General features: G+C 38.6%; 1 protein-coding gene across 1 annotated transcript in view; it reads left to right on the forward strand.

The window, feature by feature from the left end:
• EXOC1 (exocyst complex component 1) overlaps positions 1-20,847 on the forward strand; it is a 1,123,278-nt gene that overhangs the window by 910,423 nt on the left and 192,008 nt on the right. Inside the window, exon 15 of the mRNA XM_044062479.1 lies at positions 17,173-17,401. Within this exon, the coding sequence (XP_043918414.1) occupies positions 17,173-17,401 (229 nt within the window). The remainder of the gene's footprint in view (positions 1-17,172; positions 17,402-20,847) is intronic.

A 20,847-nucleotide genomic window follows, 5' to 3' on the forward strand; every position in this document is an offset into this window, starting at 1 on the left:
TCTAAGGGCCATCAAAAATAAAGACACTCACAATGCCTTGTATGTACATTCTATCAAATGTGTCAATTTCACAAAATTCATCTTTTTTGTGATTGATCGGGTACTAGTGAGTGAAAGAGGGGGTGATGACAATGTTAAAATTTAGTCCCTAGAATACAAATGGCAAGTTATTTTCAATGCTACATCTTTTCCGGGGCTCAACGATCACATCTCAGTTATGCCATTGCTTAAACAGAGAGCTATGGCTAATTAATGCTACTTTGATAGCGTTTGAGTGTATTGCTTAAGGTATTCATTCCAAGCAATTACTGTAATGCACTTTGACAAAATTATAGAAATAACATTTAGTCAAAAGATGTATGCAATGGGTTGACCCTAGAATGTGTATTAATTCAGCTTGATTTATTTCATTTTATTTATATATTAGTTTTATGTAATATGTTTTTATACAGACTTTTTTGTACTTGGAATATATTGGTTTATTAGCATATTTAATTAACTAAGGTGTGTGATGGGTGGATTTGAATGTGTAAAATATTCATAAGTGTTGTGATGTAATGCTCCTTGTACTCTGAAGAAGCCATTAATTTACATATGGTGAAAGCGCTTAGTATTTTGGAGCTTGTCGTGAGCTTTGTCAATAAACAGCAGTCAGTGCAGTCCGTATTTATTTTGCTTTTTAATACTTAGATTCTTCCCCTTTTTACAGTTCTCCACTATGACTTTATTTAACAACAAATGATCCTTTGTTCCATGACTTTCTTTAATACCTTTTTTGTTCTGTTCCCATAATTGAGTTTTCTAAATGACTTTAAACTCTGTCAGCATCAATTCCAGTGTATAATTTGTATGTCATAATAAGGCAAGTTATTGACCTATGTGTGTGTCTGTGTGTGTATATATATATATATATATATATATATATATGTGTGTGTATATGTATATATTCATATATATATATATATATATATATATATATATATATATATATATATTGCTCTTGGCTAAGTCTTTATGCAAAGATGTTAATACTTTTAGCCAGAAGTTAGGTAAGTCTTTGTGCAAAGATGTTAATACTTTTAGCCAGAAGTTAGGTACTGCATCTGGGCTTGGGGTTTTTCAATAGAGTTCTTTCTTAACTTTGTTTCAGTCTCTCTGGCTGTTACTTCATCCCATTTCATATCCTGTACATTTGAAATTCTTATTCCTTCTTTTGATTCTTCTATCCATTTAGCATCTTTGTTATGCTCCACAGGATCTTCATAAATATTTCTCCAAAATGTATTTATTTTTTCTTTTTTTGTGCTCTTTCAATTCCTTTTACCTTGTTTCCCAATTCTCTGTAAAACATTTTTGGATGAGCAATAAATTGCTTATTTTGTACTTTTCCTGTATAGTTATCTGGGTATCTTGTAAGTTTTTTCTGCCTGTGCTGCTATTAGTTTATTATATGCGATAATGCATGATAAATCCTGATCGGATACTGCGCATTGAGTTTATCATGTCTATCTTTCTGAGTATTTTGTTGATCTGTTTCCCCTTCTATATTTTTCTAACAGTCACACTTCTTGGCTTAATTGTTTTATAGTTTTCTGTATTTGATACTTCCATGATGGCATTTGATTTCTCACAATCCTTTCCCTTACTTATCCCTATGTTCTTGTGGTACAACTTTATCTGTTATTAATTTGGCTGCACAGTAATGTATCTTAATTACTTCTGTTATATCACATGAATTTCTGTGGACAGTCCTAATTACTGTGTTCATTTATTTTATCAAACTTCTAACTTTTTGTGTTTTATTGACCTTCTGCAGTCTATTTCTTTCATTGATCTTAATATATCTATTCATCTCTATTAAATCAAGTAACTGTTCTCTTGGATCATTTTCTTCTAAACTGAGGGCACATTTTTTGTTCACCATTTCCTGCGGGCATTCTATAGAAAGTTCCAGAGATTCTCCTGTGCTACGTTTTCTTCAGTTTCACTCTGTGTCATCTGTTGCTCTTTCATATGGGAACTCACTGGCCTATCACTCCACGACATTGACTATATCAGAGTTTCAATAGTTTCATGTTCTTTCCCTTGATGTATAACTCCAACTGAATCTTTGTACTGGTTTTCACTGGGAGGCTAGAAAAGTATCTTCATATGTCAACTGATTAGATGCTTCCTGCTCCACTTGTTTCTTATTAATTTGGGTGTCCATTGCTCTATACTGTTGTGTTGTTATCTGAATTAAATTTTCTGCACTAAATCTTTCACTTTGCAGGTAAGCCATACCTCAGTTTCTATTTCTTTAACTTCTACATTACTAAGCCTCTTTTCTACTTTTCCTCTTTGTTTTCATATTTTTTGTATTGTAAAATTTTCCATATCTGGGTGTCTTTGAATTTTTCTTCAAATATCTTTGGTACTGCTCTGATTGATTTTTTTTATTGATCTGCATTGATTAGTTTTGCTTTCTGCTTTGCATAATTGCACCTTATTAAATCTCTTTTTCTTTGACATGTCCATATTTCTTCTTCAGATGTCTCCTGGTCCTCTTGTTTCTCCTTACTTTGGGGGCTAGTTGTTCCATCATGTTTTGATATGACCTGTGTTAGACTGAATCCTTCATTTTGCAAGTATTCCATAACTGCAGCTTAGATTTTTTTTTAACTTCTACTTGACTAATCTTCTGTTCTACATTCCCTCTTTGTGGTATTATTTTTTTATTGTGAAATTTTCCATATCTGGATGCCTTTGCCTGTATTTCTCTTTGAATATCTTGGGGGCTACCTTTTTTGTGTTGATTAATTTGGCTTTCTTCTTTGCATAAATATTGCACCATATCAGATCCCTCTTTCTTTCTCATGTCCATATTTCTTTTTTATACCTTTCAAATGTCTCTAAATTTTTTTTTTTATTAATTTTTTTTTTAATTTTCACTCTTCCTCAGTCGCTTTATTTTCCAAATGGCACAAGGTTTCTTGGTGGATCTGCTATATTAATGAACACAAATTTGTATTCGAAGTTTCTAACAGTTTTTCTCGTGGAAGTATTTTTCTTTCCTCTAATTTCTCTCGTAATCTTTTTGTATATCTTTTTTGTGTAAATTCTGGACTTCTTGCATAATAGTAACAAAGCATCATTTATTTCTTATCCTCAGTAGTCCACTCTGTCCTCTATATGGCTCTTTTTTGACCTGTCATTTTTTTGTGATTTTTGTGGACTGCTACTTACTTTTACAACAGGGGGGCCAACCTCCCCCCTGGGCCTGGCCTAGTCCCATTGTAAGAATGTCTTGAGGATTCTACACTGTCATTTTTTCCAGTCCTTGTACCAGTGCGCCTACCAGGACTGGGCAGTTTTTTTTTATCCTGGGACTTGTTCACCCAGCTATCTTCTTTAGTTTTTACCCTACTTCTGTCCATGATCTGTGCTATATAAAATACTGTCTATATCAGTGTCATCTTGGTGAGATTTTGTGAAAAACAGGGTCCACCTTGAGGATAAAGATTTTCTCTAGTTTTGTCTGTTCAGCTTAGGGCTTCAACACAACATCTCTAACTGTCCTGAATGTGCAAAATTCCATACAAAAACTCTAAAACAGAGCCAAGGTACTAGCCACCAGTATGGAGTCCTCCTCTTCGGCTTCCCTGATGGCATCACAGACCGCTGCTGCCATAGGTCCTCAGCTAACTCCAGCTTCAGCTAGCATCATTCCAAAATAATGGAAAGAAAAAAGGCTAAGGACCTTGACTTTACTGAAAAAGCTCCAGCTACTGCTCTTAAGTTGACCGACAACCCAGGTACGGCACCTTTTCAGCCCTCTAGTATGGCGACTCTTAGACCTAAATCCTTTAGAGTGACTCCTCTGAGGCCACCATGATTTCCAGACTGCTTACAAATGCCCATCGGTCATGTCTGAGGTCTCTCTGCAGGCCTTAAATTCTGACATCCGCACATGGGTCTTGAGGGGAACTCCCTTTCTTCCTCAACTACCAGAGCTGCATTCAAAGTTGCAGTCAGTTGACTGCATCCTCAGGTCACCCCTGTAAAATGGGTATGCAAATGAACCACTTCCTTTTCTATGCCAATGCCTCCGGCCACCACTTCTCAGACTGAAACCCAAGACTTCTGTAAAATAGCATAGGAGTTTAAAGCCTTCATGAAATCTAGAGCACCCTGTCATTCTTCCACATCTGAGGCCTCCCCATCTAAAAGGAGCTGGGAAGTATCTTTTCAGGAAGAGGAAGAATCCTCTATCTCTGAGAATGGGGAAGAATTGTCTGACTGTGGCCACTTGCCACCACAAACTTACTCAGACTCAAATGACACCTTTTCTTCCTCCTCCTCCCCCCTGAAGACCTTTCCTTTCCCTGTCATATAATGAAGGAGACTTTCAGTCGGGAAAGTTAGCAGTTCTCTCAGGCCCAGACCCAGTACAGGGAACTGTTAAGCTTGCCATCACCCAGACCACAGGCTATTCCTCCTGTACATTGAATAATGTCTTCAAAGACATTGCTTTACACCCTGATTCTCTTCCCCCTGCTCCTAGGAAGCCAGACAGGTTTTACAGAGTGCTTGAATCTCATACGAACCTGTACAGAAATCCTAAAGCTGACCCTTTTCATAAAAGGTGTACCTAAGGGATCAAGAAGACATCCTTTGCCTAATGACAGGGAAAGTAAATTATTATATATATAATATATACAGAAGAAACAAAAGTTAAATACAGAAGTTGAAAATATAAATGCTGTAGAAATGCTTGATGAAGATTTGTTGAATCTTTTTATTTATGAATATGATGTAGATGTGGAAAATGTACAAGAAACAGATAGTAATATGGAGGAGTCATGTGATGTCTTTGATAATGGTTATGGCAAACTGTTCGTGCCGACTTTACCCATACCCAGTAGTTTTATGCCGCCTAAATTGTCATCAACTGTCTCATTGTTTGAGCAAGTAGTTTGTAGAAAAGTGGAATGTGAACTTTTTAAATTTGTAAAGAAAGAAAAGAGGTTTAATATTTCAAAAGAAGAATGGTGTGAATTAAATTCTTTAAGGGCTCAACTTTTGAATGTTGTGTTTAAACAAGCAGACAAAGGGGGTAATTGGATGATTATGTCAAAAATGCAATACCATAAAATGGTGTTTGATTTGTTATTGCAGCAGGAAGATTATGAGAAGTTAAGGGTGAATCCTGTGTAAGAATCTAATGAATTACTGCTGGAATTGTTAGAGCGTGGAGAAAGGTTGGGCTTCTTTAGTAAGGATAATGTGAAAAAATGATTTAATGCGAGGCCTGTAAATCCTTTCTTTTACACCCTGCCTAAATTGCATAAAAGTCTTTTGGACCCCCCGGGGAGATCGATAGTGTCGGGGATAGGGTCATATTTGGAGCATGTAGGGATTTTTCTTGAATCTTTTTTAAAGAAATTCCTAAATAGGGTCCCAGCGCATGTTAAAAATGCAGCGGAGGTCTGTGGTGAGGTGAAAAACATAACATGGCAGGAGGATTACTACTGGGTGGTAGTAGATGTAAATTCATTGTATACCAACATTCAGTTGAAGTGGGGTATGGAGGCAATTTGGGACATCATAGGAGAGGGGCCTAAGGCAGCATATGTGACCAGGTTACTGGAATGTTGTTTGAGTCATAGTTATTTTGAATTTGAAGGTAATTTCTTTTTGCAGCACAGGGGGACAGTGATGTGTGCTCCCTATGCTCCCACCTATGCCATGTTATATATGGGTTATTTTGAGAAAAAGTTAATTTATACGGACAACTTTTTTAAGCAAAATGTTATTTATTTCAAAAGGTATATAGATGATTTGATTTTTTTTTGTGTAAATTTGACAAATTTTTTGCTCATTTAAATTCAACGGAGCATGGTTTTAAGTTTTCCATGGTAAAGGGTGATGCTAAAGTGGTATTTTTGGATGTAGAATTTTATGTTGAGTTCAGGAATAGTAATAGAATTCAGTATAGACCATACAGAAAGGCCACTACAGTTAATCATTTCTTACATGCATCTAGTATGCATCCCCCCAACCTGTTGGATTTTTTACCCCTGGGGGAATTTAAACGAATTTCCCGGAACACCTCTGGTGATTCATGTAGGATGGAATTTTTATTAAATGCGAAAAAGAGACTGAGTATGAGAGGCTATAAAGAAGAATTATTGGATAAAGCATTGATTCAGGTGGTCAATAAGAAGGTGGACAGAGGTAGAAGATAGTGGTAGATCCGTGAATGTGAACAATAGGAAAATCTTTTTTGTCTCTAAATATTCTGGCTTTTCAGACAGGATGGAAATAATTTTGGATTCTTGGCATTTGGTAAGTAGTGATGCACAGTTTGGGCAATTATTTCCCAGATATGTGAATTTCTCTTATGGACGTTATGCCAACCTTAAAGAGCTTCTGAACATGATAAAGTGTGGGGCTGGTTCCAGCTCCTCTGGTATGTTCAGATGTGGCCATTGCAAAGTTTGTAATCATTTCAAAAGTTTGGGGGGAGAACGTATTAATGGGAGGAGATTTATGTATAGGGGTAGGTTTAGCTGTCTCTCATGCGCTGTAGTGTATATTATTGGGTGTAATTGTGTTAAAACTAAATGGTATATAGGTCAGACTAAAAGGGCTGTCAAGACTAGGATTTTGGAGCACCTTGGAGATGTTCATAATGGCAATTTAAAGAGTCCTGTGGCCGAGCATTTTCGTAAGGTCCATCAGGGTAACACTTCAGGTTTATTTTATTCAGTTCTGGCCCAGCCATTATTATCCTGGGGTGGGGATGTGGTTAGAAAATTACTACATTTGGAAAGTAAGTTCATTTTGAACTACAGGACACTTTCACCCAGGGGACTTAATTTGGAAGTCAATTTTGTGTTTTAAGGTGATGAATTTCATTGGGGGATTCACTGCGTTGTTTGGTTTCTTGAATGTATTTATTAAGGTTTTTAGAATGTGTCAAGTTTAATAAGGTCAGGCATCTTGTATTTAGGTAAGACTGACTAGGCATCCTGTATAAATTTATTAAGATTGTTCGGCTATGATCTGAGTGCCCATTTGTGATTATTGCTTATATTAAATTCTGTTTAATGAATTTGATGAAATATTAATGATTTTTCTATTGAATATTCTCAATATGAATTGATTTTTTTATTGAATATTCTATTTTTGTTTGATTAAATAATATTATTTGTAAAGTTATTATATGTTAAAAAATTTTTGATAATTTTTATTTAACAAAAAGTTTGAAAATGTTGATATTTTTATTTATGTATTTTCTGAACAGTCATCAAAGGGTTAATCATGGCTGAATGTATGTGAATACATTTGATTGGATGTTGGGGTTTTTTGAAATGTATTTAAGTGAATTGCACTTTGCACTAAAATGTCCTTTGAAGGCAAAACTGCCGAGGTACCACATTGATTGTGCAGTAAAAGAATTTATTAACTGAAAAATAATTTCCAAGACATTAAGGGGCTCCTCAGCTACAGCAAATGCCCATAAAATCCCAAAAAAGAGAACTGAAAGAGGCAGCCAAAACACGACAATAAGAAGCCGACTATTTATTAGAAATAAAATGAAAAAACAATCCAAACAAGGCCAAAGACTTGTTTGGATTGTTTTTTCATTTATTTCTAATAAATAGTCGGATTTTTATTATCGTGTTTTGGCTGCCTCTTTCAGTTCTGTTTTTTGGGATAAAAGAATTTATTAGCTCTACTTCTGTTTGGTATTGTGTTTTTATAAAGTAAATTATTAGACAGATTTGGGAAGAAAGCTTATACCTTTGGCACCCTGGCAGTAAGAGCTTTGAATTGTCAGTTCCATGTGCTAAAGTACCTTGAATCTCTTTCAAGAAAAAAGTATTCTCGCTAAGGAAATCCAGAAGATAGCCAGAGAAGTATTATAAGTCATAAGTCTCCTGACACTCCCTAAAATGTAACTGTGATGGCTTAGATGCATCTTGCAGAGCAGCTGCCACAGGTTCTGTCATCTGCAGACATGCATTGCTCAGGACCCAGCCCCTGTCTGATCGGGTAGAGGCTGAACTACTAGATGCTATATTAGACAAAGAACTTATTTTTGGTCTTCCAGCCGAACAAGTTTTTGGGAATCTTGATAAAAAAGTAAAACAAATTAAAACTGAAAGAATTATAAGTGTCTCCAACCCCAAGATACAGTGGGAATTACACTTCTAAACCCTGGCCTTTTCCACCTAGACAAGACAAGGGAGGCCTCCCCATAGCAATAAACAAAGACAATGTAAGAGATGGCAAACAGAGTGTACACACAGAACAGGAAAGTCCCAAAGAGCCCACCCAACACAACAACTGTGACTGTGTTCTACCTTACCCTACCCATCATCCCCTCCAAGCCTCTGGGCAGGAAGACGCTGCTGTCTCTCCCTTCTTCCTAAACCAATGAAAAAACATCACTAGGGACCAGTGGGTTCTCAGCATCATAGAGAAGGGGTATTATACTCAGTTCACATAAATACCATCCTTCTTGGGCATCCTAGAGCCACCAAAAGAACAAGAAAGCCTCTTACCACCTATTCTCAGGCAGCTAGTTCACCAGTGATCCATTCAGCCTGTCCCTCCAGGAAAAGAGGGAGCCTGGAGACCCATCTTGGAACTCTCCAAGCTAAATAAGTTCCTTAACATCCCAAAATTCAAAATGCATACACTGCAAAACTACTCCCCATGATCTTCCAAGATGCCTTTATGGTCATTGCTTTCAGAAGGTAGGGCTTGCCTTAAATCTTCAAAAATCCCAAACTTTTCCTCAAACAAGGATCTTCTTTCTAGAAGCCCTCATAGATTCTGTTCAACAGAAAGCCTCAAGATTGCTTTCTTGACAGGCTATCTGTCCAGTCTGCTTCCAAAACAACTCATCACAGCAAGATAATTCCCAAGGATTCTAGGGTGCAAACCAGCTTCCATTCTCATGATACCACTTGCAAAGTTACCCATGAGGAAACTCCAGTGGATCCTGAAAAATATTTCATAACAGCAATCCCAACCCTTGGAAACATTTCTGTTTCTCTTTCTGTGCCTGAAAAATGAACTGTTGTGGTGGAAGAACACCACAGAGAGGAATCCAGGTCAAATTTCACTTTACCAGAAGCAGACAAGACCATCACGACAGACAATTCAGATATAGCTTGGTGAACATGCAGAGTGGTTGGTCCCCACAACAGAGGAATTTACATGTAAATCAAAAAACATTACTAGCAGTCTACCTAGATATAAAAGCTTTTCAACAGAACTTAAGCCCAGGGACCCTTCAAATCTGGACAGGCAGCACCACAGTGATGTGGTGCCTAAACAAACAAGAGAACTTTGTCTTGCCCTCTGTGCAGCCTTTCCGGGAAAATCTGGATGCTGGCTCAAGAAACAGGGCTGACTTTCATTGCCTCTTTTATTCTAGGCCACAGCAATACCCTGGCAGATTCTCTAAGCAGGGACTTTTCTAGATCCCAACAGATGGATGATGAAGAGAGAGGTCTTCCTGGATCTAACCATACAGTGTGGAGATCCCTTCAATAGACCTGTTTGCCTGTCACCACAACAAGCAACTACAGATTTTCTGCTGCAGAACACAGCAGACAGAAGCTTGGAAAATAGATGCATTCTCTTTCACATGGACAAACTGGTTCCTGTATGCATTCCCACCCTTACTCCTGATCCCTAGAATGCTGACAAAAATCAGGGCAGGCAGACCCAGCGTGATCCTAGTGGTCCCTTCTAGCCGAGACAGCACTGGTTCTCACTCCTTTTGACACTTAGCGAGGGGAGATTCCATACCCTACCATAGGAAGTAGATCTTCCTCTACCTAGTCACCCTCATGTTAACTGCCAGGAGGATTGGATTTTGACATGAAGGACTGCATCTTATCTCAAGAACATGCTTTCCATTCTAAGGGAAGCAAGGAAGCCCAATACCAGGAAATCATACCTGGCAAAATGGGAAAGATTTCTGCCTAGTGTCACAATAACACTAACCATTCCCAGGCAGACATCATTTCAGCTTTGTAGTACCTGTCAGGCCTCTATAGACACGAACTTCCCTTTTACAGTATTGTGGCACATGCTTCTGTAATATCCCACTTGCTTGCACAGTGCCCTACCTATCTTCTCAACCTGTTACATGAAACTTTTTCTGAAGTGGGTGATTCTATTAAGACCACCCAAAACAAACATTGCCCCCTCTTAATCTGCTTCCACTGCCTCTCTGAGCATGTGCACCTGGAAGATGACTTTTCTTATAGCTGTTACATCAGCTAGGAGAGTTTCTAAGCTATAAGCCCTCATGTATAAAGAACCTTTCACTGTCTGCCACAGGGTTAGGTTCACACTTAGAACAAATCCATCCTTTACACCTAAGGAGGTATCAGAACCAGGCTAGTCACCTACTAGTCTTTTACCCAAATCCATAGAACAGAGCAGAGCAAGTCCTCTACTCCCTGGATGTCCACAGACAGATCAGGTATTATTTAGAGAGGACAAGAAACCCTAATACAGCAGAGGAATTGCTAGTGGCTTTTGCAGAGAAAAAGTTTGGGATTTTTGAAGATTTAAGGCAAGCCCTACCTTCTGAAAGCAATGACCATAGAGGCATCTTGGAAGATCATGGGGAGTAGTTTTGCAGTGTAAGCATTGTGAATTTTGGGATGTTGAGGAACTTATTTAGCTTGGAGAGTTCCAAGATGGGTCTCCAGGCTCCCTCTTTATATAGAGGTAAATGGGGCACACTTGTCTCCAAACAATCCATTTCAGAATTCATAGCTATCTGCATTAAGTTCTGTTACTCACAGCATGTCAAGGATATACCTGGGCATATTAAAGCACACTACACCAGACATGGGACATCTACCACTGCTGTCCTCAAAGGAGTTCCCACCCAGGCCATCCTATGGGCAGCCATATAGAACTCCGTGCATACCTTTACAAAACACTATAATCTACCAATGTCTCCAGGGCTAGAGAAGGTTTCACTAATACCATTAGGCAAAATGTTATTTCCTATGCTCATAAAGATTCACCGCCACCCAACTTTTAGCTTTGGGAGTTCTCCAGATAATCATAACTATAGCATCGACTACACAGAACATAGTACAGTTGTGTCCAACTTACCATAATTGTAGATGTTCGAGTAGATGGTTGTTGCAGTACATGATCCCACCCTCCAGCCCCCTCTGTCTGCTGACCACTTGTCTCCCCTTCCTAGATGCAAAGAGTAGAAGATTTTTTTTTCTGCAGATAGTCCTCTTATCTCCATCATCCCCTGTCTGCTTCCTATGTTTTTTTCCCTCCTTTTCACTTAAGTTCAGACAACTAGGGAGGTTAGTGTATCCTCAGGCATCAGACTGCTAATTCACTGCTTAGAAAGACCCGAAGATGGCATCAATGGATAGTGTTATATCATGATGTTCAGACATCGGTCTTTGTATGTCCATCAGTTGGAGGTGATCTGGAAATCATGCCAGTTGCAGCCTTCTGCCTGGCAGGAAGTCCCAAAAATCAGTACTGCAACATTGATCTACTTGAACATCTACAATTATGGTAAGTGGGACAGAACTGTACTTTCTCCCTTCTTTTGGAATTGGCCATGAGCAGTTATTGCAGGATCCCTCACAGAAAGGATCTACTCATACAAGAACTGAAGGTGTTGGATACATCAGTCCCAAGCAATTTTACCTGACTGCCTACATGATAGGATCTTAATTCCTTTTTGGTCCCTGTTTACTGAGGATGTGCAGCAGATACTTATGGAGACAAGATAGTCTGCTACCAGAAAGTCGTATGTAAATAAATGGAAAAGGTTTTCTAGTTGGGGCCAAGAACATAACCAGCACCCGTTCGGGGCTATTGTTTTTCTGGTTTTACAGTATTTGTGTGAGTTACCATCCTTTGCCTTTTCTTACTCCCCATCCAGGTTCATTTGTTGGCCATTTCAGCATGCCTGTCCTTGGATTCCCAACTTTCAATGCATTCTTAAGCCAAAATGTTTTTGAAAGGGGTTTTACATAAGACACCTCCAAGAAAACCAGTAGCACCTCCTTGGTATTCTAATTTTGTGTTGGAGGAGCTAACACTTTCTCTGTTTTGAATGAGCTTATCTGACTGACTTGAGGCTTCTTAACATGGAAAACTGTTTTTTGCTGATTGCTCTGACTTCTGTAAGAAGAGTATCTGAGTTTCAAGCTCTCATGGTAGGTCAATCCTACCTCATTTTTCAGAGGGACAGAGTTCCTTTGAGAACTTACCCTACCATTATGTCTAAAGTAGTATTTGATTTTACTTTGACAAACTGTCCATCTTTCTGTTTTCTTTCCTTGACCCAAAAATGAGGGAGAAAAGATACTCCATACCACAAAGTCTTTCAGATCTTTGCAGCAACTTGGTCCTCTGTATATGTTTTTACAAAGCACTACAAGCTTAATTCCTTCTCTAAGTCAAAATCAGGCTCTGCTTGGAACATTTTGCAGGGACATGTGGACCTTTTGCCTTCAACCTTCAAAATGTTGTAAGCTGTTATAGTCTACCCATATAGCTTAGAATACTTCAGCAGTGATCAGCATATGATAAGCATAGTGTAGTTCTGTAACTAACTTGCCATAACAGTAGATGTTCGAATAATCACTGCAGCCACTCCCTACATCCTCCTTAGTGTTGGTGTGTTTTATGCCAGGGCGTGGACATACTTACTCCTGTCTATGTCTTATCAGGGCTCACCCTCACTGTCTCAGTTGGCAGAAAAGCTGTGAAGGGCTTGCCACCCAAATCTGTCTTTTTAGACAGCGTAGCTTGTTTAGGTGCATGGAAGGTGCCCTGAAGCTTTAGAAGCTGGTCGGGTGTTGTATCCTTGACCGGATTTAACCCATATAGCTTAGTCTGTTATAGCGGTGATCATTCAGACATCTGCTGTTATGGTAAGTTTACTTACAGAACTGTACTCTTCCTGCACATAATGCATATATCTCTCAGTATACATTACTGCATTTCAGCCCTACAACCAGTTCAGCTGCCTGTGTCATACATATAAACAAACCATATTCCAGAACCATAACAGTATTGACAGTTCACGTAACCTCCTCCCTCCATTCTCTGCATACAAATGTCTAATCCAGTCTCCTCTTTGCCTTCTGTCTGAAATGTGTGTGTATGAGAGTGAATTAATGTTAGCCAGGATCTGTAACTGTTGGTCAGGTAACACTACAAGTTACTGAGCCCAGCATGCAGATGGGGAAATCCTAGGAAGCTAATACTCATATCAGTTTTCTTCAAATATATGTATGTAGCTTATCTGGACATGGTAGGTATTGATCATGGCCCAAGGAGGCAGTGGAGAGGTCCATGTTTTTAAGGCCAAAACCCTGACGCCCTTTAGGATGCAGTGAATGCATGGGAACTGGTGGTCTGTTTAAATATTTACTCATCTATAGTGGACAGAACATGTTGACAGACCACCTAAGCAGGAGCATAAACATCCAACAGGAATGGAAGCTGGATAGAAAAAAAATCTTCAAGCTCACAAAGTAATGGAGAACCAAAAGGATACACGTTTGTCTTAAAGGACAGCCTTTGTGTCTTTCCACAGTCCTCTAATTGAAAATTATTTCCTCTTTCCATTGGGACCAGGGGCTTCTGTATGCCTTTTCTCCCTTCCCATTCATTTTAAAGGTCCATATCAAACCAAGATGTGAAGAAGCTAGTTTTCAAGCTCATTGCTACATGTTAACAACAGAGCCCTTGACCCTTCCTGTTCCTTGCATCCTCCTAAGACAGCTAGAAGGGGCTCTGATGTTTGCTAGTCTGAAATACCAGTTGCTCAAAGCCAGGAAGATTTCAGCTTAATTCCATCAGTAAATGTTTAACTTGTGCTGCCAGCAAGCATTCCTTAAATCCAGCAGTATCTGTCAAACCTCTTTGACATGTGTCTGGACCTCTCTATTGAAGTCTTTCTGTCTTCAGTGTTCATGAACTCTGCATGGTAGTATAGAAATGCATGTCTTAGAGGTATCCTACATCTGATGCCTCCAAAGGAACCTTTTCCTGCTCCACTGAAGTTTACTTGGCCTGCTTTCAAACTAACCTCAAGTATCATTCCTTGAAGATTGTCATCTTAGTAGCTATTACCGCACCAAAGAGAATTTCAGAGCTGCAGGTTTCAATGTGCAGTGAGCCCCATCTTCCAGAAGGGAAATATATACTTGAAGACTATTCTTTCTCCCATGTCAAGATTGGCCATGGGTTTTTTAACCCTTAAGCAGTCTGTCCATCTTCCTGTGTTTCACCCACAGATCTCAAAATAAGTGGGACAAGGTTCTGTACAGCATAGATGTTCATGGTCAACTGAGATATTAGACAAACAGAACCAACCATTTTAGCCACCTGGACCACTGTTTTGTCTCCTCCTTGTCAGACAATGAGGGAGGAACTTTATCTTTACATAGTCTCTTGAAATGACTAGCTAACAGCAGTATCTTATTTTATTATCATTATTGGAGGTCTCTGCCTTGGCAAGTCAAGGCCTGCTATACACAAGAAGCAACCACAAGTATATCTTTATTACAGAACATTTCTGCTGATAGCATCTGTGAAGCTAACAAATAGATCTTTAGCTGTACTTTCTCAAGGCAGTGTGTGCTGGACCTGCAGTCATGAAGCATGCCATGTTTTGCAGCAGGAATTCTGAAACATGTGGTGTGTCCTCCTCTCCATGCCTGATGTGAAGGTGTCTCCTTTTATAGCTTTGTGTTATAGTCTGTTGAATATTCTGCAGCAGTGATCCTTATGAGCATAGCACAGCTGTTCGAGGATAACCACCATAAACGTAAACATAAGGTTGTTACTGTAATAGGAGCTGTCACTCTGCTGCCCTTTCTACCCGTCATACTCCCACCTTTTTCTTCTGCCCTTAGTCTCAAGGCATGTAGGATTATATCCACTGCACACTCTCCAGCACTTTTCATCTTTCCCTCTTCTATTTTTCTAAATCTGTAACCTTAACGTATAGCCATCAAATTTAGTTGGAACAATTTTTAGGATCCTATAGCATGTAATTTTTGTGGTGGAGCATGTAGTGTGATGTTTTTCATTAAACAGCATAGATATCTTATTATATATATATTATATATTACCATATATATATTATATTACCAGACAGGATCCTTCAGATACCTTAGATAACAGGTGGCAGGGTCTCTTCCATTCTTATACTAGTGTGGGAGATTAATGGACACTTGTTGGTGATCATCTAGCTCCAAAAGAAAAATGAAGGTGAATTTCATTTTCTTTTACAGATGCGTTTTCAGTTGACATCCTTGACCTGGAGGTAACCTGGCATCTGATAATGGTTCTCCACATTTCTATATACAGATGTCTGCCTGCTAATAAATCCCATTCTGTTAAATGAACAGTAAATCCTATATTTGATTGTTGAACTTGAGTCCTCCCACAGAACGGTACTTTCAGTACATTTATCTGTCACCTGGAAGTTGTACAAACTGTATTTCTTACATATTAGCATAAATCAAATGTTTTGTATTTGTTTTTATTGCATAGTTGCTTTCCATTAAATTTCTGTTTATGTGGGGCATTTCTGTCATTGTCTCTGCCTGCCTTTTCCAGTAGGAGAAAAATGCACAAAATATTATTTTTATAACCATCTTACCCTTTAGCAGCAGTGACTTGAAATTGCTGTATCACTCATGGGGGGGATCTGACTTGAAAACATGTCCATGGGTAAGTGACTGTCTGTTTTCAGCAGACTGTTCCAATTCCTGCATAGAAATGATGCATCTCTGATTCTGTTATTCATGTATCTGCTGTTATAATGAATTATCTCACAGGTAGAGATTGCAGCAGTACATTGGAAAGTTGCTTTCAACAGTGTCTGAACATGTCAAAAGTTGTGAAAAAAATGTTTTGCTAAAAATCATTTTTTCCTTTTCTTTGATATACATTGACATTGATGTTGGCAAAATTAAATAGTGGATATATTTGGATGAAGGGCAGTCTTTTGTCCTGCAAACAGCGTCTGCCCTAGTGTTTTTTTGCTGCTGTTTGCCATTAGTGGAAGTAGCTTTTCTTGAAGAAAGTATTGATATATTGCTGTTTGCAGTGTCCTTGAACCATTAATAAACTTAATGTGGCAGATAGGCATTTAATGCTGTAGGGAAAAAAAGTATATTTGAAAGATGATGACGTAATAGCTATACATGCATTTAAGTCCAGTTGTGTTTAATCCGTAGAGAAAGCAGCAGATGCAGATTTGCATGCAAGGTACTGACACTAATTTCCAAGAAGTGATAACACGTGATTGATGTCATAATCTTTATTCTTTTTTTTTTTTTGGTGAAGGTGGGGGTCTTCATCTCACAGTGACTGCCGCACCTCACCTTCCCAAATGACCCATTCATCATTTGATCCCATTGAAAGTAAGCACACCAGTTCATAATTAATGCATCTGAGGCTCCTTGCTGCTGCTGCAGGTATCACAAAGTGCAAAATGTTTTGACTGTCTTCCTGCATATGCTAACATCATATTTAAGGAAGAACTGAGCAATGAGGTATGGTTACTGGGAACAGCTCCACCCCAGGCCTGCAGGTGAGTGTGCTTCCCTAAAACCCACCCACCTGTTTAAACTTCAGAGATAGAATGAGTTGTCAGGCCTGATAGCATATCATCCCCCTGAAAACAAGAGCAGGCTTAGCCTCATCATTCTTTCCCTATCACCCCCACCCCCCAGCTCCAGCAGGTGCCTGAGACACTACTCAAAATCAGGTTACCTAGGTAGTGGTCAGGGCATTATCCCATCATGCCAACAAAGTTGTGGTATTCTTTCTAAATCTTTAGTGTGATATAGTTGTGTAGCTCTTAGTACTGCTGACTCTTAGCTCCAGAGATTAGAGTTTATTGTGGAGCCTTTTTCCCTTGATATCCGCTGTGGAGGAACCTTTGGTCCCATGGAACTAACCAATTTAATAAAACGAAATAAACTGTTTGACATTTGGTTAGTGTAGGGGATTCACCCAAGTGTGAGGACTTATATTTGTTAGCAGTTTTAATTGTATTTTATGTATTTGTACTTCCTGCATAAATTTCTTATTATTTATTAAGTTGCATTTTACATGTTTTAATAATTATTATTCTTTTAATAGAAAAGAGATTGTCCGTCAAATGATGATTAAAATATTTCGTACTATCGAACCTGAACTTAATGTCCTTATTGCCTTTGGTGACAAGATTGACAGTTTCAACTCCTTGTATATGCTGGTAAAAATGAGTTACCATGTGTGGACAGCTGAGAATGTGGATCCTGCTTCATTTTTGAGTACCACACTAGGGAATGTACTAGTCACAGTCAAGAGGAATTTTGACAAGTGCATTGTAAGTTTCCCTTTTTTGTATGTGTTCTGTTTAGCCATACTAAACAAAGGTTTAGACAATTTTATCCTTTTTTTCTGTGAAAGTTCAGAGAAATGTAAATGTTCTTTTTAATCATTTGTGTCATATCTCTGTTTATTTCCTTCATCTGGTCACACCTGTATTTCTGGATTTCAACAACACCAGTATCCCAACTAAAACTTAATCAGGGGCTGCCAGAACTAAATGTAATAGTTTGGCATTGGTGACATGACCATCCATACATGTCTCCATGCCTCCAGCACACTCTATCACTTTCCTCTTCTATATAGCTTGTTTGATTTTTCAGTAAAGTTAAGTCCATTTATTGTCAAATGAGTTATGAGAATGAGGAACTTCAACAGTTTTGGGAATTTTTATACTGCTCGTAAAGAGAAGAAAAGGTTATGTTCAAGGACAACATGAAGGCATCATCTGTGTTTGATTTTTAAGCCTAATTTTGGCATGCTTGTGTGTGATCTTTGCTGGAAGTTTAGCCTTAACGTTCTTTAACAGTTAAAGTGAATACTTTACTAATTTCTTCAATTTCAGCAGCTAGTCAGGACAAAGCAAGGTCCTTTACTGTATCTCCATTTGTACCATAGCAGTGGTTCGAATACCCAAAGCTGTGAATCGGGAAGGCATTGTAAGAATATGGAAGACAACAAACGTAATGTGCTTATGAAAGATTCTGGATCCCTCTTTACCTTATCTTACTCTGTCTTTGTTGCCACCTGCTTTGGTATTGACTGTTCCCAACATTCACATTTCCCAGCTACCTCTAGTATTTTGCCCATCAGTTTGTTGCTGTTATGGGAATGACTGTTACCATACCTATTTATGAATTCACTTTACATGTCAAAATCCCCTGATAGTGAAGTGTACTTCATGCTGTTGCAGTTGGTGTTTGTTTCTCAACTGTACTTCTGCTGCCTACATTTGCTTCCTCCTAATATGGCACAGGACTTTAAGGTTACTTCATATTGTTGTGTTGCACATATAACCTAACTGCCATTCTATTAGTTTTACACCACTTCACCCCAGGGACCTGTATCTACATTTCCAGTATCTCATCACAGGGTTGCTACTAGTCAGTCACTTCAGTGCTGTATTGGGTCACATTTAAAGCAGCTGCACAGTTGATATTTGACTATATTTTGTTGACTTGTCCATCTGGGCTGGGCCCATTTAAAATGGAGGCCGGGGCAGAAAAGCTCCAGCACACCACAATGACACTTGTTTTGAGTATGAAGTACAAATTATACTTGACAAAATGATCTGCATTCCAGTAATAATTCTGCAAGGTTATCAAAGTGCAAATTAGTTACAAAGCATCATAAGTTCATTGTTATTTACCAGGCTAATGACCACTGTGGCCTTTTTAAGCCTAATCATATATCCCAAATCTCTGACACGTTCTGGTACTCTTGATAAGTATAAGCAGGGGCTTGGGAGATGAAGTATTTACAAGCAGAGACATGGGAGACATACCATATACAGGTTGCCTGTGTCCAGTAGAGACATAAGTACCAAACCAGGGATGAATTCCCTGTACTGTTCTCCATCCATATTCAGTTCATCATGGTGAATTTTAATGCTCCCATGACACTTAGCAGAAAGAAAATAAATTTCCTTGATGTCCTAACTCAGTTGCCCCTACTAAGTATAAATACAACTTTTGGTCTCCCCATCTTCATGTATATTGCACTTACATAACTAAGCCATCGTTAGAGACTCCAAGCAGTGAATAATGATACAAAAGATATTAAGTTCCAGTATATAGTGAGATTATTAAAAAGATAGCTCATTTCTTTTTAAAATAATGCTATTGCATAATAGCACTACTCTGCCCTTGCATATGAGTAATGGTGGTTTTTGCCTTACTATGATTTGATTATATGGGTTTAACCCACATTACCAACACCGAGATACAGTAGATTGTTAAATCTTGTGTGTGTGTGTGTGTGTGTGTGTGTGTGTGTGTGTGTGTGTGTGTGTGTGTGTGTGTGTGTGTTTGTATGTATGTATGTGTGCATATCTATTTAGGGTCTATATTAAATAAGCTAACACTTAAAAAGTGAATGCTTATTCATCGACCCTAGTTTGCTGAAAATGCCAAACACTTGGAACAGCAATTTTTTTCCCAGGGCAAAAAAAAAAATCGCTGTTCCACCAAAAAAAAAAAAAAAAACATTATTTAATGTGGGGGGCTTCACCCCCCCCCACACCCCCTGATGTGGGGGGCTGTGCTCATCACACACACCCTACATAAATATACCAACTCCAAGATCACACCACAGTGGAGGAAACAGCAAACTCCTGAAACCAGCCCAGCAATTTTTTTCCATGAGAAAAAATTTGTTGTTCCGGGTGTTCGCCATTTTCAGCGTTCGCTGAAATAGGGTCAGTGAATCAGCGTTCGCTTTTTTAAGTGTTAACTGATTCAGTATAGAACCTCTATTTATTTATATATATATATATATATATATATATATATATATATATATATATATATATATACACACACACACACACACACACACACACACACACACACACGGTGTTCCTCAAGGATCCATCCTTGGACCCTTACTCCATATTCACTAATAATCTAGCCTCTGATACCAAACAGGCCACTGTCATGCAGTACTTAGATGATTCCACCATAATCTGCTTAGCCCACTCCCTACCTGAACTTCAAAAGACCACACAGGAAGCCTCTTCCTCAGTTGAAACTTGGCTTTCAGATGCACAATTAATACTTAACACAAACAAAACAAAACACCTCATCTTTCAACCCATCAAACACAATCTAAACACCCACCAATTTAATATTAAAGCCAATGATAACACCATTATCCCCCAACAGACCACTCCAAACTACTTGGAGTTGAAATTGACAATAACCTCAAGTTTGACATCCACATTTCGTTAACCATAAAAAAGTACACAAAAAACTAGGAGCTTTATACAGAAATAAGCAATTCCTCACCAAAACGGCCAAGATTTCAGTTGCAAATATCCACCTTATCTCTGCCCTACTGTATGCCTCTCCAATATTTACCAACCTAAGGCAAAGTGAGTTAGGTAAACTACCGTAGCCACCACTGCACCTCACTTACTGAACTAGGCTGGCTAGAACTCCCATCACCTCCTTCAATGGTACCAACTCTCACTCGCCCACAAACTACTAAATCATCTTCTAAAAGTCCCCTCCCTCCAAAATGTACTCCAACCTTATCATACCACCAGACCACTACGCTCCAGCAACAAAAATCAATTACAGGTAACTAGAACTAGGAACTCTCCTGGAGAAACTCTCTTCTCCTACTTCATAGCAAAATTATGAAATACCCTTCCTCACATTATAACTTCTGTGTCATCACGCAATAACTTCAAGGCTGCTCTAAAATCTAATTTAAAAGAGCACT

This window comes from Protopterus annectens, chromosome 2.part1, assembly GCF_019279795.1.
Source record: "Protopterus annectens isolate FY-2018-M chromosome 2.part1, PAN1.0, whole genome shotgun sequence".
In the NCBI taxonomy this organism is placed as follows: domain Eukaryota; kingdom Metazoa; phylum Chordata; order Ceratodontiformes; family Protopteridae; genus Protopterus; species Protopterus annectens.